This window comes from Dermacentor silvarum, chromosome 3, assembly GCF_013339745.2.
Source record: "Dermacentor silvarum isolate Dsil-2018 chromosome 3, BIME_Dsil_1.4, whole genome shotgun sequence".
In the NCBI taxonomy this organism is placed as follows: domain Eukaryota; kingdom Metazoa; phylum Arthropoda; class Arachnida; order Ixodida; family Ixodidae; genus Dermacentor; species Dermacentor silvarum.
Window position 1 is genome coordinate 192,134,917 of NC_051156.1, and position 26,139 is coordinate 192,161,055.

The window sequence follows — 26,139 nt, forward strand, 5'->3', positions numbered from 1 at the left end:
TCACACCACGCTTGTTCATTCAGTTAGTAATTGTCGGGCCACATTTTCCAACGCACGCTACACATGCAATGCTGCCCGGATCGGCAGTGCAGCACTACAGGTGTGTCCCTTCGCACGCGCTGCCCACAGGAAGCGCTTCTCATCAACACCACCGTTTCACACGCGCCTTCTCGTGGTCATCGAGTCTCTCTTCATGTCGGTCTACTTACGCCGCAGCACACCTGCTTACTTAATCAGCTCATGTTTACTACAATTCATATTGCTACCAAAGCCGCTCACCTTACTTCGTATGACATTGCTGTGTTGCTATCGCATTCATTGCTTCGCCCTTAGGGCGAAACTGTGACATTTTTTTAATACGTCTACACGTATCTGTAGTGATCAGGTTTCGGCTGGGGACTCTTTCGTCTACCTTCATTCTCTATCCTGCCCCCCCCCCCCCCCACACACACACACACAAACAAACACCCACTTAAAATTGCCGTGGTTTTCAGGAAAGTGAAAGATAACGGAAGGACGTTCCTGAATGGCGCTGACGTAACTGTGCATTGTGTCCTAGTATGGAAATATTCTAAGTGACGCTCGCTGCTTTTTGAAACAGTGGGAGTTTATTGTGATGGACGCGCGCAACTTTCTGGATATTTCTCGTCCTTTTTGTAGGCAGATCGTGCAGTCCTTCTCGCGGCTACCCAAGTACATGTGCTACACGCTCAATTGGAAAGGAAACCAGGAGATGTCCGCCTACCACGAGTACCCACCGCTCTTCGGTCGGTATGACGTGTCCAAGGGTCGCGAGACGATAAACTGCGCTCGCGATTGATTTCATGTCAGTATTCCACAGTTGATACTCTCCTCACACCTCATACTGGGGTTTGTGGAAATAAGTTCCTCTTTGCAAGAATTCATGTACGATCTCCTATCTATCTATCTATCTATCTATCTATCTATCTATCTATCTATCTATCTATCTATCTATCTATCTATCTATCTATCTATCTATCTATCTATCTATCTATCTATCTATCTATCTATCTATCTATCTATCTATCTATCTATCTATCTATCTATCTATCTATCTGCACAATCGCCGACGCAGACTTCAGCATGTTCATCACGTGGAAGATCAGCCGGCTGGTGTCGCTGGACCGGTACGTGGCCGACGTGGGATTCCACCACGTGGACAGCCTGGACGCCGGTGCTAAGCACACCGTCATTCTCGAACCGAACGGAAACTACGAATACAGTATCGAGCAGGTACGTGCAAGCACCGTCGCTGAACGTAAGCGAATAAGGCAGTGTGACTGAGTGAGTGATTACCCGCTCTCTCCATTAACTAGAGCTGGCCGCGTGTTCCGAGAGGGAAGAAAGGCTCGCCCATTGTCCGCTACGAATCCTTCCGTGAAGCACTCACTCAGTCGTCGTCGTGCGGAGCGTGATCAAAGAAGCACATTAGAGAAATTCGTCTCTATTCTTGTTGGCTGACTGCCGTGAGTTGATGAGATAGAGTTTACACTATATGGCAGTCATCTCAGTGGAAGACGACGGATTAATTTGGACCAAGTATGGGGGTTCCTTAGCATGCACTTAAATATAAGTAATTGAACCACGTTTCGCGCTCAATATATTTGTATAATAGACCTGTCTCTCGGAGCATTGGGCTTTGGAGCAACGGCATACCTAAAACGGTCTACGACAGTACGTAGCCGGTCAGGCAAGCGTTGTCCTTGGAGCTAGGCAGCGTACGTTTTGCGTATACTGCTTCTAAAATACTATAGTTTGTTTAAACGCTTGCGTGCAGCTGTCACAACGGGGCATGCGCTTTGTAGAATCTATCTTACATCTCGTTACTTGCAGAAAGGCAGCATTGCTCTACCGGCTCCGTACGACACGAACTGCGTCGACTACAAGATGTTTGGCAAGCATCCGTTTTACCCGGCCTACATGACTCAAACGGTAAGCGATACTCCGTTGCGTTGCATGTCCATCACCAGCCTTCATACGTGGCAGCATCAAAAGACCAACGTCAAAGAGGTTTGCTCTTGAAAATTTTTCGTAACTCTGTATTTTTATATGCTGTTCTAGAATATGTCGTAAATTTTATCGTAGACTGGATTTTCCATAGTGATAACGTTACATATGCTTCCAACTGCAGGTTAGTCCTCCTGGTTCCGCGAACTCGTACCTTTAGGCTTTTAGCAACGCACATATGTCATGGCTGATGTGTGCGTGTTTCGTTAGATTCCAAACGCTGTTACGCACAACACCGTCGCGGGTCATATTACGAACGCCTCTTTATGCAGTATGCCTTCATTAGTGAAATCAGATACCACATACGATTCTTCTGCCGAACCAAACGAAACACTCGTTTCGAGGTTGGGCTCGCGAAAGCCAAACGTTCGGGACGTTGATCGTTCACTCAGTGTCGACCGAGAGAGAAACAGAAAATTTGCGGGATTAAGTTATTTGAGTACAGGCCAGCATACTCGAAATGTAAACAGAATAATAAACCAGCTTTGATAATAGTAGAGTGTTCGTTAAAGGCTATATTTGATTGCGTTTCTTTGACGGAAAACGTTGGTCATTGGATGAGAACACGAGGACTAAACTTTCTGTTTCGGAGTATAACACGCCACCGCTTTCGGTGACGGTTGCGTCAGGCTGACGTCACTAATTTCACGTGATATTCGCCCGATTTGGACACGTGTTTATAGAGAAGCTTTGTTTGCAAGGACTCGATCAACTGTTCTCGCAGCTGTGCATGGAAGAGTGCCGTATGAACATCACGTTCCTGAACTGCGGCTGCATCATGAAGACGTACCCTTTCCGTAACAAGCTCGACGAAGTCATGTGCGACGACGCGGAGACTGGTACGTCACAGTTCTCGGGACAGGTCGTGTCCCGTCACGACAACAACTGAACATTTTTTTGCTTATTCTATAATAAATGTTTGACTGAGTTGGCTTCACCTCAGTATAACCCCTAATGCGGCGAAGTGAACTTGTAAATATTTTTACGTTTAGCTTTCCCTCACGCGAACTACACGTGTGGCGAAGCAGGCTTTGCAGGAGTAACAACCTGATACGACATACCGTACGATAAGGTTGTCGTATCATAGGCCACCATACAATATCATAGAATCACCAACGTTGCATGCGAGCCAATAGTGAGACCACTAAAACGAGATTAGGCCAACTTTCGCCACGTTTCAGTCAACCGAGGACCCGTAGGGTAAATTTCTGCAGCCACTCGTAATACCTCGAACATCAATTGTCACATGACTGCGTGCTTTAGAGCACAAAGGAAGGCGTTCTTAGTTTCCTTCATACAACGTACGGTTGCCATATCTATCACGCAAATCGCTGTGTCGACCTGGCCAATTAACGTGAAAACGTTGTCGAATGTTGCATCTAGCTCCTTAACGCTTCTCGCTGCCTACTAAACCATACGTGCACTTTCTTTTTAAATGCAAAAGCGATTTAAATGTGACGCCAGGTAATGCGAGGTTAACATAAAGGAATATAGCGCCGTGTCTGTGTGTACATGTGCCTTCTTGTGTCCTCGTCTGTGTGCGCTACGTGAACACAGCTTTCGCAACTCATCCGATCAGAACGCGAGAATTTAGTTGTGTCGTAATGTGCTCTCATTAATTAATTGTGATCTATAGCGAAGAATGGGGAAATAGCCAAAGAGGTAAGGCATGATAGTGTCTAGAGCGATAGGTCGACACGGTGAAGAGGAGGGGAAAAAACTCCCTAATTTATTTATTTTTTCTTTTTTTACGCTCTTCCTTTTTACTCCTAACACAGCTGATTGCGTCCTCAAGAGAAGCAAAGCCATCTACGACCGGGTCTGCAGAGAAGCGTGCAGGAATCCTTGCGAGTAAGTTGAGCAACTGAAAACGAAGAAGCAACGTGCGTTTGCCCATAAAGTTTCATCTCCACAACCGCGCCGCTTCTCGGTCGTGATGCTGTTCCAGCTTGCCAAGCACTTTATTGATTCTGCTTGTTTGTTTCCGAAAAAATTGTGGCAGTGAAGAGGTTTAAGTAGAGAGGAAAATGTTTACGCGAAGCCACGCGGTGCAGTCATGTTTACAGTGGTCTCCCACAATGAGAAACGCCTATAGCCTGCTGCGCATTTTTGAAGGTGACTGGACTGGGTGCGCGACATTCATCGAATGGTGTGCGAACGCTGTCGCGGGTGCGCCGAGCTCAAGTTCTACATTACTTTTCTTTCTTTTACTTTTCCTCTTCACCCAGTCAAGGGTAGCAAACCTGTTTAAAACTTACTTACCTTTTTCACTCTTCCATAATGACCGTCGCCATATGGATTGTTGAAACGTCTCTATACGCGGTGTTCTTAAAGCCGACTGTTGAAGACCTGAAGTGACTTAAATGCTCGTTACATTAAAGGTACTATTCTTCATATATCCATCAACTTTCGAGAAGCGTGAGGTCTCCCGGAAGGATGTCTTGTGCCCGGACATCGTGGGACGTATTCCGTGACGATCACTTCGGCGATACTATGGCCTTCGCGCGTGACGCAGTGCTCAACCAGCCAATCAGCTGATCCGATTTTGCTCAACCAGCCAATTGAGCGCGCACCCGATGGCCGCGACGATAGTATCACCGAAAGTGATTGTCGCAGAATACGTACCCAGATGCGGAGCAGACGGTGAGCATCCGCATTCCGTGCCGTTGTCAGTACGCGTCACGAGCCGCTGTACAGACTGTTACCCCTGAGTGCAGGAAAGTGCCCAAGTATTCGATGGCGCCTGGTACTAGTCGCTTATTGAGTTATTTAAACCTCGTTTCAGGGAAACGACCTACGACATAACTTTGGGCTACCAGGGCAGGGAGAGCGGAGTTCCATTCAACGGGTGAGATCAGAGATTTAACGGTGAATATGTATAGTTGACGCTGAAAATCAGTGCAGAGTCATTGCAGTTAAGCAAATCTTGTCTTGTGAGCACGCATGTTCCTGAGCTAGCGGGAAACTTCGTACTTGCTGTTTCACATGCACCGAGCGCGGCAGCTGCGATTTTCGCATTTGCGAGCACCTAGCGGAGGACTGAATTATTCTTGGCGATCAGTTCGCTTTGGCTGAAAACAAAGTAAAGCAACTTAGGAACTGTTTTTGTGACAGTTGTTTGTGTTCGACTGCGTTACTTTATCAAAACAAAAATTAAGCAGGCAGGCCACAACGAGGTGTCCACGATCCACGTTGTATTGGTTCCTCGTCCTTGCCGCATATGCGTTTTCGCAGAGAAGTTCAGCCCTCCGAACATCGAAGAATCGCACGCACGAAGGGGGGATGGCTCATTTGCCGCAACTGCGAATTCGCAAGTCGTGAAAACGCCGTCAAATTCGCACCATGTGAAACGGGCTTAACAAATGAAAGAGGTCCGAATACAACGGGAAGCCGTCTCTGTGCTAAGTAATATATATATATATATATATATATATATATATCAGATGTTGCAGCGTAAACGCAAGGATTCCGAAGACGTGAATGCAGCAAAAAAAGAAGAAAAAAAAAAGAAAACTACATATTCGCAGGGCCGGTTGCATAAATTGGAGTATACGGTAGGTACGTTTTCCACCTAATGTACGCACTTTCACTTACTCGTCATTGTGAGTGCGAACGAAAAGTGTCCCAAGAATTCAATATCACCGCAACAAGTATTTGTATTCAGGCAATATTGAGTATGTCAGCAACCACTTCAGATGAGTGCATTGCGTCATCATTGGTACCTCGTGGTCCGCAGGCAAAAATAAGAAAAATAAATTTAAAAAAGGCAGAAACTCGGCAGGGCATTTGGAAAGCTTTCGCTGGACACTGGAAATCACCCTTCACGGTCTCTGCTAGAATAATTTTTATTCACAGAAACGTCCCCACAGAACGCAGTGTTGCTTTACTGTGCCGTGGCAAATGAGTTCGCTGAGTCTGCGATAACAAAGCTATCTGTCATTAATGTGTTTATTGGCTCACATTTTTATATAGTTACGTATTGTGTTTCAATTCGATTCCTTACGTGTTCTTATTTTATGCAAGCTAGCCAAAAAAGTCATCGTATAAATCTAAGGCAAGTTTAATTGCTAGAGGGAAATGAAGCGCAGCTAATGGCCACAGCAGACGAATACATGAGTAAACGAATTAATTAATTAATTAATTAAATAATTAACACCCGCAGGTACTACTACCTGAACATGAAGCTCACCATCCCGGTCCGCTACGTGGCCATATTGAAGACAATCCCAATGCACACGGTAAGCCTACTCGTGAAATCAGTTGCGACACCATAACCCCTCAAAGTAAATAAAAACTTAACACACCCAAAAAGTACGCTCATTATGCAGCGGTAAATAATCGACATTTTGTTTAATGCTGCAGGCGTGACTCGATCACGCGTATACGCACACTACGTCACGCTTACTGAAGCGATCGATTGTTCGTAATGTTGCAAATAAATAACCCCGTTACAAGTAATTAGATTACTGGGAGGAAGAAAAGATTCCGCTCGAGCAGTTGAGACATACGGCACTGCGGCTCACCTCGCATACATTTATACAATGCATAGTGAACAATACGACATGGTGCGGCCAAATTTGCATGCAGGGGGGGGGGGCTATTCTGTAAGTGTCCACCTAGTGGACATGTCCAATTCGTCTGCTGCTGAAGTTCCGATTGGCTGGGCTGAGGTACACGCCAGAAGGAAACAGGCAAACCCAGCCAATCAGCACTTCAGCAGCAGACGACATGGACATCTCCCCCTAGGTGGAAACTTACAGAATACCCCCCCCCCCCCCCCCCCCCCCCAGGACGCCATAGCCGCAGTGAAGGTGAATTGGTCCGGCAGACAAAATATTCAACGGATTAAAAAATAAAATGCACGTATGCACGTGTCAGCTTCCAATCCAGACATCGCGAACACTCTTTGTCTGAAACGAAATTTGTTGTCTGCTCTCGGGGAATTGCTTGCGAGGGTGTATACACTGGGTGATCATTTTTAAGTTCCCCGGAAATTTAAAAAAGGTCGCCTGTGGCAGTTAACAAGATTCTAGTCCTCGAGCTGGATTATTTAGAAAGGCGGATGTTACTTGCAAGCGAAATCGAAACGCATCTTCAACTAACCAAAAATAGTCACAAATTAACTTCCTAATTAATTACTTAACGATACATATGACAATTTACGAATTGTATCCGGTGAGCTTGCAAGGCGTATCCACTTGGAATGAATTTCCAGAATGACACCTGTTTGGAGATATGCGCCGTCAAACTCGCCGTAAAAATGCACTGTTGTTCCACTTACTCTTTTAACAAAATGCTCTTTCATGCATTGAAGCAAAAAGGTAACTGGAACGGTCATGTATTTTGTCCCACACTTTGGAAAATAATATCTAGAAACTGTTGTCACATTGAAAATAATTCTAAGTGCATACGCCTCGCAAACTCACGGGCTACAAATTATTAAATTGCAATATGTGTCGTAAAGTAATTAATTAGGAAGGTAATTTGGGATTTTTCATTAATTCGTTGAATATGTGCTTCGATATCTCGTGCTAGTAATGTCTGCCTCTTGGAATAATCCAAATTATGGGGTTTTACGTGCCAAAACCACGATATGTATATGAGGCGCACGCCGTAGTGGGGGAACTCCGGAAATTTGGACCACCTGGGGGTTCTTTAACGTGCACCCAAATCTAAGTACACGGGTGTTTTCGCATTTCGCCCCCATCGAAATGCGGCCGCCGTGGCCGGGATTCGATCCCGCGACCTCGTGCTCAGCAGCCCAACACCGTAGCCACTGAGCAACCACGGCGGGTGAACCAGCTCAAGGAAAAGAATTATGCTATCTGCCACAGCCATTTTTTAAATTCCGGATAACTTTAAAATGATCACCCCGTGTAGTATACATGACTGGTTGATTTGAACGCGCAGTCGACAACCGTGCTGGCGGTGATCGGTGGCTACCTGGGGTTCTGGCTGGGCTTGTCCATGTACAGCGGTGTCACCAAGATACTCCTCCGCGTCCAGGCCATCATTGCGAAACGGATGAAGGACCGCCTCACCAGGGCCAGGTCGGTGCGTCCCTACACGACCTGCTCTGTATCACTTGACGGCTATCAACAAACGCTTAGAGCGAACTTCGAAGGCGCCCGTTCCTATACGCCGAGCGTCGGCGTCGGCGTAACCGAACTCGGCGAAGGATGAAAGAGCGAGGTTAGAGACGTGAGGAGGAAAGCGGATAAAGAGGGCATGGCGAAAGCGTGAAAAGGAAAGCGTACTGCGACGACGATGGCTACGAGATGGCGCCAGAGTAGCGCGCGTCGTCTGGGAGGTCTGTCGGCGGCGGCGGCGGCGGCGGCGGCGGCTGCCGTAAATCGCGCCCACGCGTCACCCGCGCGCTGCCTCTCGCGATCTCGAGATTACCGAGGCATTCGCGCCACTCTTCGCTCCGTTTGCAACGTGCCGCACGAGACAGATTGTCCGCGCCAGACAATATATCGCGAAATGGAAACACGTCTCAAATTTCGCAATAGGGAGTATCGCAATCGTCAGTGAAATTTCTTTTTTTTTTTCGCACCCGCATCACTCCTCCGATTGTAAGGCGTTCTGCCGTTGTACAAAAAGCGTATAAACGCCATTCACTTCAGAGGAAGGCGGCGAGCGCAGACGTACGCAACTTACGCACAGCCTTGGACAAAAATTGGAAGCGGATCCACCCCGACGAGACTTTAGCATGTGCGCTATGAATCGCAATAGTGCTATTGCAGGAGCCATGTGCTGCTGTTTTAGCGCTCACTTTCTAATAGCTTCAAGACATTTTTTAGACGGTTTTACGTATTTAAAGGTAATGGAATTAATAAAGGAGGAAAAGTGTCAATAATGTCCAGGGATTAGATATGCGGGAAGAACGCGTGATGTAAACTGGCTGGGTAATATAATATTCGGTCAGTTAGACTGTCGGGCGCTCTCTGCGTCGTGACGTGACCACGGATGCGTCGAGGGCACGCAGCACGTATGTGTTAAACGCATTAGCATTGCGCAGCCTGGCGTGCCTGTTCCGGACCCTGCGGCTGGTGTGCCAGGCGGTGTGCGCCGCCTTCTGCGTGATGCAGGCGCGCACCGACATCCTGCAGTACGAGTCGTACCCGACCGCCGTCATGTACGGCTACGACCGCATGGCCGGCATCCACTTCCCGGCCGTCACGCTCTGCATGGAGAAAGGGTGCGTTGTTGCTTGGAATGCGCGCGCGCGTGTGTTTGCGTGTGTGTGCGTGTATGTAGCCTATAGGTATATGTATGTATGTATGTATGTATGTATGTATGTATGTATGTATGTATGTATGTATGTATGTATGTATGTATGTATGTATGTATGTATGTATGTATGTATGTATGTATGTATGTATGTATGTATGTATGTATGTGTGTGTGTATGTGTGTATGTGTGTATGTGTGTATGTATGTATGTATGTATGTATGTATGTATGTATGTATGTATGTATGTATGTATGTATGTATGTATGTATGTATGTATGTATGTATGTATGTTGGTAGCCAGGACTTCACGTGGTTAACTTGAAAAACAGTGGACAATAAAGACGAGCAGAAGAAAACAGCGAGTCAGTTGCGTGCACGCAGAGGCTCAGGTCCCGGTCCCAAGCTCACAAGGTCGTGGTTCCGACGGTCCCTACGGGGATGGTCCATGCATCGTCTGAGCGGATGGTCCGTCGTCTGACCTGCCAAGCGGATCTACGCGATTATGAGTGTACTATCGCGCTCAGCATGACCTATAACGCGAAAGTGCGTGGCCAAGCGGTCGCGCGTTGTAGCTCGTACTGAACCCTATGGTACGTACATTCAGTAGACGTTCGGCGCCGAACGTTCTCTTAACATGATGCGAAATACACCAGTATACATAAGAACGATGGTGCATAAGAACGATGGTGCCTGGTGAATTTTACGGGGAACGTTTACACGGAAAGTCATCGGAAATTTAACACTTCGCGCACTTGGGCAAGCGTTGCTTGACGTGATATCCCGCAAGAAAAAAAAAAAAAAAAAAACAGAAAGGAAACCGCATATCTTAGCCGGATCCCAGCTGAGTCTAAGTTCTCGCGTCCCTGTGTATTTTTTTTTTTTTTCAGTTACAACATGACGCGACTCTGCAGTGAGCACAGCTTCATGGACTGCAGCGACAACGATTCGGTGAGGTGCACTTGTTTGTCGCCAAGTTATCGTACCATAGCACGTGTAGCTCCTATACATAGCTATAGTTTACGCACGAGTGTAAACAACCACACACCGCGATTAATTTTGCGATCGGACTCATCACGACGCTATCGCGCGCATGATAGGCACAAAGCCGCCAACACGGTAAACCCGTTTAAACTGAATGCTTGAATTAAGTATACCATGAGATAGTGAGCGTCCTCCCGTGAGTATAAGCTTGGCAGACGTTTAGAACAGAGTTTCAGAGCGCAGGGATTGGTAGGTCTTACGAGACCCAACTATGTGTTCTGCAAGCAGCAGACATATAGGTTTTGAATGGTATCGATCCGTCATCGACGCGGACCGATGCTTCCCCTGATTATTTCCCACAGTAGAACGTACGTGACACTTTGCGCCAGCTTGTGAGGTGTTATTATTTCGCGATACGACCCTTCTATCAGCTGGCTAAATGTCTTTTTTTTTTTTTTTTACAGTGAAGCTGTACACCTCTCGTTTATAGGAACATTTCGATGCGTACACACAGAACTCAGGTTAACAATTGCAGGCAAACGTCATTAATGTCTTTGCAATCAGACATATATATATATATATATATATATATATATATATATATACGGTGGTGTATATATATGGTGTTTGATACAGCTTCGCTGGACATTCACGTGCGCAGGGCGGGATGGCGGCCAATTTTGTTCCATCCCTTGAAAAAGGTCGGTCCACCGACCGAAACTGTTGGGTAAATAATAAACCTAAGATAACCGCGAAGTTGTGCTTCTGATTTTCTTATATATATATATATATATATATATATATATATATATATATATATATATATATATATATATATACACTTGGTGATGTCACTACGCTCTAGCAACTCATTGAGTTCGTTGTAAGACTGCCATGGGTAGACCGTGGAAATTAAAGACGCCAGAAGAACAGCGTGAATACTATATGCTCGACCCTGTGTGGTGTTTGATACAGCTTCGCTGGACATTCACGTGCGCAGGGCGGGATGGCGGCCAATTTTTTTCCATATTCACCCCCCCCCCCTTCCCCCTGTGAACGGTGAATAAGGAAGGAAGCAAGAGCAAGGCAGAAGGCAGGGAGGTTAACCAGAATAACGTCCGGTTGGCTACCCTACACCGGGGGAATGGGAAGAGGGAACACAAAGATGACAGGGAGAGAGAGGAGGGAAGGAAAGAAGGAAAATGAGCGGTGAATAGATACACATATAGCACGTGAGGCAAACTATAAAACACACACACACACACACACACACACACACACACACCCACACACACAACACACCCACACACCCACACACACCACCCACCACACCACACACACACACACACACACACACACAACACACACCACACACAACACACACCACACACACACACACCACACACACACACACACACCCCACACACCACACACCACACACACACACCACACACACCACAACACACACACACACCACACACACACACACACACACACACACCACACACACACACACACACACCACACACACACACACACACACACACACACACACACACACACACACACACACACACACACACACACACACACCACACACACACACACACACACAACACACACACACACACACACACACACACACACACACACACACACACACACACACACACACACCACACACACACACACACACACACACACACACACACACACACACACACACACACACACACACACACACACACACACACACACACACACACACACACACACACACACACACACACACACACACACACACACACACACACACACACACACACACACACACACACACACACACACACACACACACACACACACACACAAAGGAACTCAGGAGCGTCACAGTCGTTCAAACAGGTCGCTTGACCGGAGGAACTTCAGTAGCGCCCTCGTCGCCTTCTGCCGTGCAGACCGTATCAGTCGGCATTCTAAAATCGTCTGCTCAGAAAGCGGCCGGTCGTCGAGGCGTGCCAACTCCGTTAAGAGCGACTGTCTCTGGGAGCTGTAGCAGAAATACGTGCTCCCTGGTGTAGACTTCACCGCAACATTTAATTACGCAGAAAGAAGTACGCTTTACAGGCAAGGAAGTTTGGCGGTATGGTTTCTTTTGGACACAAAAGTTTTGTCAGTTAAAGAAATGTGCAATCGAGAAGGAAAGGAATGAGTCCTTGAAGTAAAAAAAAAGAGAGAGAGAGAGAGTATAGGTGAGTGCTGCATCCCGCGACCACGATGCTTGAAAGGATTAAATCAATCTATTAGGAGGATATAACTTAACTAACAGAATAATAAAAACAGCTGATCGCTAGACGCCGTGCAGTGATATACGCAACGCAGAAGAGTTCAGAACGCCGCTTTCAGCCGTACTGCTTATTGATTGTAGAATATGTTTATGTTCATTGACATCCCCTTTAAAACGGGGCGGAAACAATTAGTCACGTAACCTGCTTCATCTATCATCATCTGCATCATCTTTACTGCATCTATAGCCATCTAGCCTTCTGCCCATCTTGTTTCGATCATAAGTCCTATTTGAAACCTCTGTCACTATACTATTGTGCCGCGTTATCTACACTTGCAATGACTCCGCTTCTATCAATCTCTTTGCTGCTTTTTTTTTTCTACCAATACTCTAAACGTCTCTTAGCTCGACTGCTGACCAGTCAATGCTTCCACCTTCTTTAAATCCAAGCGCTTATGGAAGGTGGACACTCGATCCCTATACGGGTTTCACTGGGTGAATATTTTTTCATTTCATTAGGATGTGCCGAGTTGTTTCCCGGCTTTTTTAGCAGCACACAGATGCCTCATCACGTAGCGCGTATTTCTCTCATTTATGTTTTCTTAGCGTAGAGCATATTAGCTCGGGCCTCAAATAGCAAGGTACTGCCCTTTGCGTACGTTATCGTACAGGTTTTTCCTCCTGGTTTCTTTATTGGCACTCTTGTAAATCTCCATGGTCTTTTTTTTTTCTTTCTTTTCAGCCTTTGCATCCAGTTCACTGTTCTCCGTTTCTCTCACTTTCTTTTTTATGACTCTTGGTTGTCTATTTACACTTTCAATTAACCTGCACTTGGTTTCCAACTATGCTGACCTCTTCCTCCATTCCGTGTCCACGCTTTCGAGGCGCAGAGACTTGTGCACATTTTAGCCGGCCATTTCTTTTCATCCATGTTCCTTAGTCTTCGTTCATATTCCGTAGTGTTTTTTTTTTTGTGTTATTTTTTCGCTCACAGCGCTGCGAGGTGTTCCTGCAAGGATGGCCCATTGCGATCGCCTACTGTTCTGTGCAATAACTCTCAAGGGATGCGTTATTAGGTGCTGCTGCAATGAGACACCAACGCGCGAACAACTCAGTCGCACTCTCTGTACACTCCTCCTTAACAAATGCGCGCAGCGTCACGAAAGCCATGAGTCGCGTCAGCCAACAAGACAAGAAAACCAGAAAGGGCGCTATCTTATTGGAAGTGTCACAATGGAAGTGTCACAATGGAAGTCCGCCATTGGAAGTGCCACATAGGAAGTGCCACATTGGAAGTGTCAAACTGGAAAAGTCACGTTGGAAGTGTCACATTGGAACTGTCACATTGGAACTGTCACATTAGAAGCGCCACATTGGAAATGTCACGTTGGAGGTGTCACAACGGGAGTGTCACAAGGAAGTGTCACATTGCAAGTGTCACGGAAGGACTATAGTGGCAGACAATGGACGAGCTCTTCTGTGACACAAGCAACCGACTCTCGTTAGTGATAAGCTGGCACGAGGTTTAGCTTTCGCTCCGCTGAACGGAGTTAAGAGAGATATCCGGCAACGGAAGTTTGTAGCGCAGACTGAAGTGCGTCGATCCTTTACATCGACGGTCCAGAAATCATAGACGCAATGTGACCGCTCGTGCGAAGCTGCGACCGATGTAGGTTTCATCGAGCGGCGGACTTTGAATGGTGCAACCTGCTGGACAGTCAGCAGTGCTCGGCTATACCCAGCGACTACTTCAACCACACGTTCCATATCCCCTCGTTTTGTTATGACGTGAAGCTACGTGTTTGTATAACTTTCTGTTTAAAGCGTTCAGTTGAGAGCAGCCGACAGCAACCGACAGTAGCAGACGCCAACAGTTGCCCAGACAACTTGTCACCTTCACGCGATCGAAAAGTCATGCCATCTAGTAGAATTAGTTGTTTGAAACCCCATTGAAGATCGCTTTGGTGGCAAACTCACCATCCCCTCCCCCTCCTTTTTTTTCTTTTTACAGCGAATATGTATATGGCTAGGTTCTGGCGGATCGCGTCCGCGGACAAAATGACGCGTAGAACAACAATTTCGGCTCCCTGTACGTGGTGGTTTGGCTCCAGGTGCGTGGCGGTTTCCCGCCAGTTGTGCCTTAGCACAGGTGTCGAAACGGATGATGGATGGCCCATTGTTATACCCCTCGCCACCGCCGATGCCTCTTTCACAAGTGTCGCGATACTCGGCGCGGCACGTCCCACCGATCGCTGTGCCTCTTTGTCTCTTGACGTAGAGATCGCGCTAGCGCTCTTATCAGCAGTTGCCCTTTGAACTCGCTATGGGACGGACGCTCGTTTAACCACATCTTCCAGGATCCTGACGGTGCCGTGCAGTGTGCCGCGGCTATGAACGCTGTGGCTCATGACGATGGGGCGGACATGGCGTAGCAAACGCACTATTTGGCCACCGCGCCAGGCAGAAACGAGACGCCAGTGTCCTTGTTCTTTGACGAACATGTCTCACACGCCCAGAAAGCGATACGTGCATTACTGAGGTTCTTGAAGTCGAAAGACCTCAATGAGCGCCAGGAGAAGCGACACATACATTGTTCTGTATCCTTTCTTTTCATTCCCTAACATTCGTTTTCATAAGGTAGCAAACCGGACGTGTGTCTGGTTGGCCTCCCTGACTTTCATTCGCTTTCTTCTCATCTCTCCTCCATAATTAATGTACAGTCGTCATCAATATGAAAGGGAACACCAATTTTTCAAACGCCCATAGCGGCTGAACACGCATGCCATCAATAAAAGGAACACCTATTGTTATGTATCAAGTTCCTACATTTGAACCCATGCATGCCTATATATCGTCGTTTTAGAAAGAAAGAAAAATATCACTGTTCCCTTTCATATCGATGACGACTGCAGCATCACCGCCTGCCCTTTCTCTTTCTCTCTCCCTACCGCAGCAACGCATTGTGGGTGCCTATCTGACGGTGACGGTGAAGCTGATCGAGTACTCGTACGCACGCAAGGACGTCATCTTCGACTGCAAGTTCGTCTCGGGAGACGCCGCCTGCGAAGATTTCGACTGCGCCGAACTGTGAGCATGTGTATTCCCCGCATGCCAGATGACTGAGGAACCGTAAAAGCTTGCCACTGTCCAGTCCGTCCTTCAAAAACCTCCAGGAATTTTTCGGCTCGTTGGTTGACTAAGCCTCGGGAAACGATTTCCTAGGCTCCTAGCTAGTCCACCCCCTTCCCTCACCCTCCTCCTTATTCCTCTCCTACCCCACTTATAATACACGAGGACCAGAACGTTCTCCTGGATTCCCGATTTTTATTGCGATAGCAGTTAGGGGAAACACTCTAGACGAATTTTCACCGTTGCCGTCCCAGTGATATATTCTGTACAGCATATAGGCCAAGCGCTGTGGGTATACTAGAGGGGAGGAGTGGTGCCCTCCATTCCATTCCCACTCCATTCCGGAGAGGGGAGATACCCGTTAATTCCACTCCTTTCAACTCCTCGGAATGGTGAAGAGTTGGACCATTCCCACTCCTGGAGTGGCAGAGCTGAACCATTACGTACGTCCAGTGCCAGTGAATGAAACGCTTTTTCTATAATTGCTTACTACTTGGGCTTGCGTGCCTAGCGACAAAAAACAACAACATAGTTTGGAAGTCCCAACACCTTTTAACGCAGCTAGGCCCGTACCCAGGGCCTGAAATTTTGATCTTTTCGTGCTTTACCGAAAATAATTACTGAAAAATAGGTGCTTTCATGAAACAGTCAAGGCCTTGAGCAAGTGCCCCCCCCCCCCCCCCCGAAAAAATTCCTGGCTACAGGCCTGCCTTAACGAATAATGTTACGCGCATTTATTTTTTTTCTTCCACAAGAACAACCACGTTTTGTGGCATGTCGTCTCTTCAGGTCTTCAGGTTTTTTCCCTGTAATTTCATTGTTATTCATTGAGTAAAGCAAATTATAAAATAATTTTACACCGCGTCCTTGTTAGTGGGTTTGTGAGCTCAAGTATGTAAGGAGGCAAGCAAAATTAAGATGGCGGTATTCAAAGCGAATGCCGCTGTCGCAATTCAGAGCCGACGAAAGCGCTGAACTCTGCTGCCTTTTCTTGTTCCACATTTGCTGACATGATAACGGGCAGGAACTCTGCTGCCTTTTCTTGTTCCACATTTGCTGACATGATAACGGGCACCCTTTTCCAGCACACCCTCTGACCGCCTGTAATCACGCCCTCTGGCTATTTAGACAGTGTGAAAAAAAAAAATCGAGAACACCTCTTATGAGTTGTGAATGCGAAAGCATTCATGTGCCGCTGAGCGGTCCTTCGAGTTTTGAAATCCTCGCGTGGAAAGCGATCACGTTGAGATCGACGTTTGGCGCGTTTTGATTTGACCGAGAGCGAGGGTGACGTGGCGTCGCAGCGATGTCCTCTCCCCTCACGCAATACCGCGGCAGAAGGTGTTCCCTTTCGCCCGCTCTGCTCCACGGAGGCCCATGCCAGCAAGCGCGAGCCAGCGTCACGTGACGTAGCTTCGCAGCCAATGGGAAGTTAGGTGCCGTTTCGTTGCTACACCCGTTTCGCTCAATGGGCCCATTTGACGCTTTCGCATAAAAAAAAAGAAAAAGAAAACATGGCGCGCTTTCCAAATCACCGCGGACTCGTGCAGGGTGCAACCGTTTGCGGTGTGGTCGTTTTTAACCCCCATCCCTTTGTCGTTGGTCAAGCATGCAATAAATTGGACAAGTCTAGTTTAGTCTGATTGGTAAATTTACCGATTTTGTGTTCTCGCTTAAAATCAACATTTAGCGCCTCGGCACTACGCGTGCCCATTCCATTCCAAGTCCATTCCAGAATCTACGGCCCCCATTCCATTGCCAGACTGCACGGTGCCGTCATTCTATTCGCATTCCATTTCAGGTGTTTGAAAATGTGGAATATGGTTCCGGAATCATTTCAATCCAGGAGTTGCCACTCCGCGATTCCGTTGGGTACGAGAGAAACAGTGCGAGAGTGAGCCGAGAAGAATGGTGGCTTGATGCGCGCCGTGTTCTCGCGCGCTCAATGTTGGGGGTCACGTGATCGAGCGCGCGCGCTAGAAGAGGCAGGTGAGCGCGCGGCTCCTCCTTTATAGCCCGGCGGTGGCCTGCTGGTTGTCCGCGAACCTGAATGCATAACTGCATACGCTGTCCGCGCGCGCCCTATATCTTGGAGGTAACTTGCGGTAGGTGCAAAGTTGTGGGCGAGCAGAGGTGGCCGGTGATTTCGCGTGCGCTGTCTTCCCGCCCTCTTAGGGTTGAAGGTTACGTAATCTCAAGTTTCGGAGACGTGGTGAAGCGAGGGGCAGCACGAAGCGTTCGCCTCCTCTGTGCCTGCGCTCTTCGTCACGCTAGCGATGTGACAGCAAGTGTTCGCGGTCATCGAGTGAGATCGGTTCACGTTTGCCCGTGCGGGTGTGACACAAAATGCTTGTTATAATTTAATTTGTAAGCGCATGTCTAGTGCAATTTATACGGCCTGTAATAGTATATATAAGTTTTCTCATACTTTTCTATCACTATCAATGCTTCGATTTTCAACCAAGAACGGCGACTTTTTAAGTTTCCCTTGGGAGGTTTGTCATCAATACGACTGGCTTCTTTTGTGGTATTGTGATATTTCTTACCAGGTATAAATTAAATTTTCGCTCGGTGAACGTATGCAAAATTTCTGAGAGAATGCACCTGTTTTGTGTGTTCTAGATAAATAATAATAAGCGGCGTTTTAGATAAACGTGACAAGTGTTACTGTCATGTTACACTCATGCCAAACATTACGGCACGAATGTATCTCGTTGCCTAACCCTTTCAACGTCGTTTTTTTTTTCTTTCTTTTTTTCTGAGGCGTTATAAAATGAATACAATGGTTTATTTCTGGTTGTGCAGAAATGAAAAAAAAAAGTTAGACACGTGTTGACTAATTGCATAATTGCGCAATGACACTTGCATCATTGGGTGTGCTCCTTTTCACTAGTGTTCATTTATGTCAGTTGTACAGCCAGATAGATACCCACAGTGAGCCATTAAAAAGAATGATTAATTGAATTAGCCACACCAAGCACTAGCTCTCACGAACAAGCACTATCGCAACATGTCCGCGCTTTTTTTTCTTTTTTTTCAACTCAATTGGCAGCTTTGACGAAAAAATAAACTGTCTAAAAAAATACCGAACGGCGTATGTCCTCACAAAAGTTGTTATATAAATAGTGTTGAGTTTCTATTGAGTTGCCTTGCGTTGAGGTGCATGTGAATATCTCGCAGTATGTTTTGCATAGTACAGAGGTTGTGAAGCTGTAGCTTGGTCGTTTCGTTATGCGATCGAGCTGTGAAAAAAAAATATATATAAACTATTTATTTCCTTTGCGAGCAAAAACCGACACGTCTCTTGTCCCGTCTCTCGACCCGGCAGGTGGCAGCCGTCGTACACGCTAGCATTCGAGACCGTGTGCCACACATTCGACCTGGCCAGGAACCGCACCGGGCAGCACCCTTACTGGAACTGCCCAACGCCATGGAAGTACAGCAAGTATCCCTCGACGATCCTTCATCTAGTCTTTCTTTTTTTTTTATCGTGCAGCTAATTATTACCGTTCGGAACGCTACTTATACAGTTACGGCGCAGGAGAATGGGCTAAAGAAAGTATACATTGGTGACCGCCGCGGTCTCACCATAAAGGTTCCTCTCTAGTGAGACCTTTAGTATTTTGGCGTTGTCGAAATACTAGAAGTCTCCCCAGAGAGGAACCTTTATAGCTGTAATGTCAACACGCTATATAGCTGTGATGTCAACATATATATATATATATATATTATATATATATATATATATATATATATATATAGCTGTAACGTCAACACGCTATATACATATTAGACGCCGAGAACGCTTCCTCGGCCACCGAATTGTGTAGACGGTTTACTAAGTTCGTGCTCCTCTCTTATATATATATATATATATATATATATATATATATATATATATATTCGCTTACCGCGGTATTAGTGCACTGCAAATTTTTTTTTTATCGCTCGATTGATTTGCGCGACCGCAGAGATGCTGGCCTCGGTGAGTGCGCGCAGTGAACGCGCCCACAACGAGACGGTCTTCCTGATGGGACACTTCCACCAGCAGCACGTGATCGGGAACGGCGAGCGAAGCACCATGAAGTTCCGAGCTGGCTACAAGTACAAGATCGCCACCTACCAGGTTCCCATACACCACAAAATAATAATAATAATAATAATAATAATAATAATAATAATAATAATAATAATAATAATAATAATAATAATAATAATTTGCACCCCTTCAAGAGAATAAGGGTGTAAACGGCTGAAAAGGTTGTAAGGATGACTCAAAGGGTGTAAGCGTGTGAGAAAGGGTATAAGGGTGCGAATTATAGACCGATTTACACCCTCATTCACTTTTCAAGGTCTAAATTATTTTAAAGTGCATGACGTGACACTGACTCTGGCCGCTAATATTATAAGACCTTTGTGAGCGTGCACTGTCATCATATTGTTTGGCACATGACTGATACTGTATGTGATAGTGGCGGAAGAGTGTACTTTTTAAGAATATTGACACCCTTGAGGGTTCTAGTTTATCCCATGGCTAACACCCTTACCCTTTAAGCTATAAAAAGATTTACTGTACACAACGACGAGCCCAAACTAAACCTGAGTTGACAGAAGGCGTTATTGAAAACTGTGTTTTAATTCTGACCAGCTGGTGCGGCGAGAATTATCCGGCACGGGAGTTTGACAGTGCGATGGCTGTTGAAGTTTATCTCATGCAGTTTTAGTGTCGTCGCTCGCAGCTTCATCCCTCATACAGTCGCCAAACAAGAAAACTATCCGATCTTACTCCTTAAGTAACATGTGGGGGCAGAGTCGTTTTGTTTTGCTGTCCTGTTGTTTACGCTGTATATATACTATGAACATAATAATAATGTGCCTGATATACGAACAATAATAATGTGCCTAGTGGAAAAAAACTACAGCAGGCGTCGACCGAATCGGAGCTCAATGGTTCGGACGCTCGAGTTCCAAGCCGCAGGTTCGTTTCTCCGGGACACTGTCGTCGACTCAATTTCGCGCACATCTTTTGCATTCATTTATTTTTACGCTTTTACATCCATTGCGTGCTTTCAAACAGAGTACAAAAAATTATGTTTGTTGTTTCTGATCGGCGTTTCTGTGGTGGCTGCTTGGCAGAATAGCTAAAAAGGTGCTGGCAACAATTATTGGCACCACTTAAATTTGTTTACTTATTCGCTCAAATTATACATGGGTGCAATGTACTAAAAGTATTCTGGTACAGCAGCAGCTGCAGCGTATCTAGCACAAGTAGTAGGTAGCAATAACATTACAAGTCAGAGGGTTAATTAATACAAATGCAAATGGTCAAGTAAGTTCACTAAATGATATACGTCATGTGTACTATATGCCATGTATAATATTTTTGATAACACTACGCAGAAAGTCGGCCATCCTAGTGAAGAAGTAACAAATCTTTGTTCGGTTGCTGCTGTTGAGCAATGCTGCAAAATGAGTCCTTTTGTATTTAACAGTGTCTTTTCCCATACACACTGCATGCGATTGTCGGGAACGGGGCGTGTCGATCGATCGTACAGGGGATTGAATATTCCTTCCAGACCAATAGCCATTCCCTGCCGTACCCGTACGAGACGATGTGCAGCGACTACGTGACGCTCTCCAAAAAGCTCGGCTACAAGCACTACATCATGCAGTCAGAGGTGAGGGCGTAGCACATGTGTGCCGATTTAATTCATTTGGTGAACTTCATTCATTCATTCATTCATTCCCCCGAGAAGTGTGCCATCGGCGGGCCAGTATACGCACCGGGACACTTAGCGCGTTCGCCATATTGGATATTCGTGTGCTAATATGACGAGTCCATTACCCTGACTATTAATTGTGTTTTGCTCATGGGGCAATAGTAGAGGAGAGGGAGTGGGTAGGGGGGAGAGAAAGCTTTATTTCTAAAAAAACAACGACTGGATTTTCAGAGGCTGAGGTTCAGAGCCTCGCTGACGAATTTCGCCAAAGCCGACTCAATGAATTAAGCCCGCCAGATACCCTTGATCTTCCGGTGGAGTGGCTTGAGTCAGCCACCCGGCATGGGGGGGCAGAGTGAGGGGGGAACTTGGAGGGAGGGGTGCGAGCTACGGGCCGCATTCCCAGAGTACGTGTGGCGTGTCGGGGTATTCACCGCAGTATACGTGCAGTGTGCTGTTGGGTCACTGACAAGGCCCCATATCAGATGGAGTCGAGCCGGTGTCGGTAAACTGTTTGTCTGCGCTCATCCAATTAATGAGCACCTTCTTCGGTTTAATTTGGTACTGATCTCAGGTAAGATCCTTCTACCTTCCTGTTAAGTGCGTAAGAGGAGTCGCGTAGGTTGTAAGGCATGCCTGGTTTAGACCAGAGATACGTCAGGCTCCCGGTGTAGCGATAGCGTGGCCAAGCACGTCAGCTCTTTCGTTTCCTGACAGTCCCTCGTGGCCGGGTACCCGGACGATGTCTGTTGGCATCTGGATGTATTTTGGTAAACCTTGCGCGTAGTTCCTTGGGAATTCGCTCTTTCTGCAGAATCGTGCATGCGCGTTTGGAATCCGTAAATATAAATGCACAGGTGGCTCATCTTGGCGTGTGTTCAATATGGCTCGAATGATGCCATATTGAACACACGCCAAGTTCGTCCCGGTGGGTTTCCATTGGTGGAATGTGTACTCTGTATGGAGGTTGGTGCTGTTGCTGTCTGCAACAGCTGTTGCCGAGGCCTTGAAACATGACAATTGTCCACTTTATTTCTTAATGTGTGCTTGATCCCAAATGCATCCTTGTTACCTATTATTAAATAGACAATAAACAAAAGAAAAAAAAGCGATCGTGGCCTAATCGTAGAGCATAAGACTGCTGTGCTCGAAGGAAGGAGTAAGAGACGCCAGAAGACCCAAGTCCAGAAACACTAAACACCTACTACGATATACTGCAGCACTACCGCCTTTCGAGAAGAACGATGCCGCCACCGCACCCATCCCTCACTAGAGCTGAAGCCACGACCTGGAGGTCCAGACCAACACCTATCCTCAGCTCACGCTCCTTGATGAGATGTACCCCACCCTTTATCAGCCCCTTTGTCCTTTCTGTACAGAGCGAGATACCCTCTACCACACCACATGGGCATGCCAAAATATTCCCAATAACTCCCCAAATCGAAACACAACGCACGAGCAGTGGGATATGGTGCTGACCAGCTCGGCACTGGAGGATCAGCGAAAGCTAATCGCCAGAGCCGAAAGTGCTGCCACCGCCGCTGGGGCCCTGGACTGATGGCTCCTCCCACCACGGAGATAAAGTTTTGTCTTCTCTCTCTCTCTCGATTCCGTTGTAGGCCATGCATTTCTTTTTATTATCGAGATACGAAATGAGGCGAGAAAGAAATCCACCTACCTACCCAGCGCAAAGTGCCTGGAATAAGGCAAAGAAATAAAAAAAATCATACTGCAGATCCCACACACTATGGGAATACTTTTGCAGGTATCCATGGCTATCAAGCTTTAGTTGGGTTTCTTCGAAGTGTTACCAGATGGACCAACGGGCTTGTGTAAAACAAGTAGTTTTGTTTGACGGGAGCCTCTATAGACGGCAGAAGCAAGACGAAGACGACGATGGTATGACGACGACGACATTACGACAGTTTATTATTATTATTTTTAACAGCAAAGCTGTTTAAGCTGGCGGTAGTCCGGTGGTGTACGCAGAAAACTCCTCCGACTGGCGATGACGTTACGGGCGTCGCCTAGCAACGGAGCGCCACCTCCTCACATACTACTACTTCGCCGAGCTAGGCGAGAGAAAGCTGAGAGAGAGTGAAAGCAGAGCAACGCACCGCATAGCGGATGCGAGGCGGAAAGGAGGAATGAGGCAGGTGGTAGTGGGACGCGTAGAACTGCTGCCGACGCCGACCGCGTTTCCCCGCATTCGCTGCGAACGCTCCCGGTGTCTGTGACTGTAGCCGATGCCTACGGCGGCGGCTCGGCACGTTTCGACTAGAAATCTGGACACTCGTCGTTTCCGAAAGACTGAAGCGAGAGCGAGGGAAACTGAAACCTAGCGTCTTCCCTAACCTCCGCAGCACCGCCGCTCGCTCGTCCGCCGTAGTACAGTGCAGCCGTAGCTCTGCCTAGCTTCTCCCCACAGCCGCTCGGGGCCGAAGCTAGGCAATGACGTCACTCCAGAGTACATAGCTCCGCGTCGCCGAGGCGCGGAGTCACGCTTTGCCTCGCGAGTTTGCGTTGAGCGCATGGCCGGGTCGTCCAAAGAAGATAGTCAAGCCCGAAGAAGAGGAGCAGCGGCGCGAAAAGCAGCACGCTTCCTCTCGAGAGCGACTCCGAAGACTTCGCACCGATCGAGAGTTTCCGCAGCACCGCCACCTAAAGCCTAGAAAAGCCAAGCTAATAGAAAGGCCAAATTAGAGCTAAGAGAGCACCAAGTTAAAGCTGGGAAGGGCCACCAGCTTCGCTGTTTGCTAAGACTTCGCACCATTAGTGTGAAGCTGCCTTCATTTTTTTTTTTTTTTACTCCAGTAAGAAACAGTACAATATGAGTCGAACCCGAAGGTATGTCTCGCATGCAGCGTGTTCGCAACGTTCTGCTACTAGGAAAGGACTGAGGAATCAGGGCCGATACCGATGGCGGGGGTGCAGTTTAGGATTTAACACAGCGTCCCAAAGCGTTAGCTCCCACGAGGCGAGAATGGGACAGATTGACACGATCCCGCTCGTGACACGCAAGGAAGAAACTCGTTAATCTACATATAGTGGCCGAATGCAAGCTAGCGCACACTCAAGGGCTCTAGCTCGTGCTATGTGGGATGTGACGTATACGTGCCAGTCGTGCCACAGAAGTGTATTACAGCCTTTACAGCTTTTATAAACGAAGTACTTGGGGCATCCGAAATCCTTCGTTATAAAGGTCGGGCACCGCACAGCTCACACAAGAACCTGGACAGAGTTATTCCTTCGTTCTACAGGCATTCGTTGTTAGAGGTGTTCGACTGTAGTTGGCGTCGGCATGAGAGAAGCGTGCGTACATTTCGAACATCAGGGGTTCGTACCCCGAGTAAGCTCGCCACCGCATTGGTTGTTCTCAATGGAGCCGAGTAATACACGCGCAAGCCTACGTGTTATCGCTCACAACCACTGCAGTCGATCTGGTAATCTTCAAAGATTTCTGACAAACACTTCGTCATTGTCTGATAAACGATCGAATAACACTTCGTCATTGTCTGATAAACGAGAAAAACAGAACAGTCTTCGTGAACCGCTTCGGTGGCAACGAAAGCCTCTTAGCTTAATATCTCCCATGCAAAGCCCTTGTGAGAACAGAAGACTCGGAACAAGCAAACATTTATTCGTCGGGCAACTAAGCTGATGTCGTGGCGATGATGTCGAGCTTTTCTTCTTTTTCGGACGCGAAACACACTGTCCACTATAGGGAGCCCACTACATCGCTCCCCCACCCCCCTAGCGATGAAGGCATTGCCGTCGAGCGGTTTATCTGCTTGAGATGGCGTTGCCAGCGTCCATGTGAGCTGGCTTCAAACGGTCTATAGATATCGTCTCTTCGCGTCCGTTAACAAGGAGAGTGAAGTACTTAGGATCGCGCTTGAGGACTTTAAAAGGACCGTCGTAAGGTGCTTGTAGTGGAGTGCGAGTGGCATCGTGACGGATGAAGACATGACTGGTATGAAGTAATAATGGGCTCATATAAACGGTCTTGCAATCCTGACGAAGCGGCGGTGGTACGACAATAGCCATAGTAGTTCGCAGGCGGTCGGCGTAAGAGTGTAGCTCAGCTGATGTCGGTTCCGAGGCAAAGAACTCGCCGGGGACGCGAAGTGTCGTGGCGAAAACCAGCTCTGCGGATGAACACTGTGTGTCTTCTTTCACCACGGTGCGAAGACCTAGTAGAACCAGAGGCAGGCGCTCTGTCCATGGGATTGTTGCGTCCTGCGCACGCAGTGATGCCTTCAGTTGACGGTGGAAGCGTTACACCATGCCATTGGGACTGGGGTGGTAAGCCGTAGTTCGTATGTGTGTTACGCCTAGAAGGCGGGAGATAGCCCGAAAGAGGGACGATTCGAATTGTCTCCCTCGTTCTGTCGTTATGGTTTGTGGCACGCCATAACGAGCGATCCAGGTGCGCACAAGAGCTTGTGCAACAGATTCTGCAGCGATGTTGCTTAGCGGCGTTGCTTCCGGACAGCGGGTAAATCTGTCGATACAAGTGAGTATGTAACGTTGGTTCGCGGACGGTGGTAGCGGACCCACAATGTCGACGTGAACATGGCCAAAATGAATGTCTGGTGGTGGAAAATGACCCGGCGCGCTCATGGTGTGTCTGTTGACCTTGGCACGCAGGCATTGAATACACGACCGCGCCCAGCAATGGACATCAGCATTCATACGGAGCCAAAGGTAGCGGGAGGTGACAAGACGTTGCGTAGCTCGCACTCCTGGGTGCGATAA

The 26,139-nt window shown here is 47.3% G+C and overlaps 2 protein-coding genes across 2 annotated transcripts in view; one reads left to right on the plus strand and one right to left on the minus strand.

Annotated features, from left to right (window-relative positions):
- The window catches only part of LOC119445104 (pyridoxal kinase), a 58,135-nt gene that overhangs the window by 16,798 nt on the left and 15,198 nt on the right, over positions 1 to 26,139 (minus strand). The gene's annotated exons all lie outside the window — the stretch shown is intronic.
- Positions 1,105 to 8,796, plus strand: LOC119445105 (degenerin deg-1-like). The gene is made up of 8 exons (XM_049664883.1): positions 1,105 to 1,254; positions 1,855 to 1,953; positions 2,753 to 2,867; positions 3,807 to 3,879; positions 4,814 to 4,876; positions 6,191 to 6,266; positions 7,939 to 8,078; positions 8,775 to 8,796. The coding sequence occupies exons 1-8, from the start codon at positions 1,105 to 1,107 to the stop codon at positions 8,794 to 8,796; spliced, it is 738 nt and encodes a 245-aa protein (XP_049520840.1).

Excerpts from the sequence above, each read along its gene's own strand:
- LOC119445105 (XM_049664883.1), top strand. The coding sequence starts at position 1,105 with ATGTTCATCACGTGGAAGATCAGCCGGCTGGTGTCGCTGGACCGGTAC. Across the intron at positions 4,877-6,190 it reads AGCGGAGTTCCATTCAACGG|GTACTACTACCTGAACATGA; the intron begins GTGAGATCAGAG and ends TAACACCCGCAG. Across the intron at positions 8,079-8,774 it reads GACCGCCTCACCAGGGCCAG|GAGCCATGTGCTGCTGTTTT; the intron begins GTCGGTGCGTCC and ends GTGCTATTGCAG.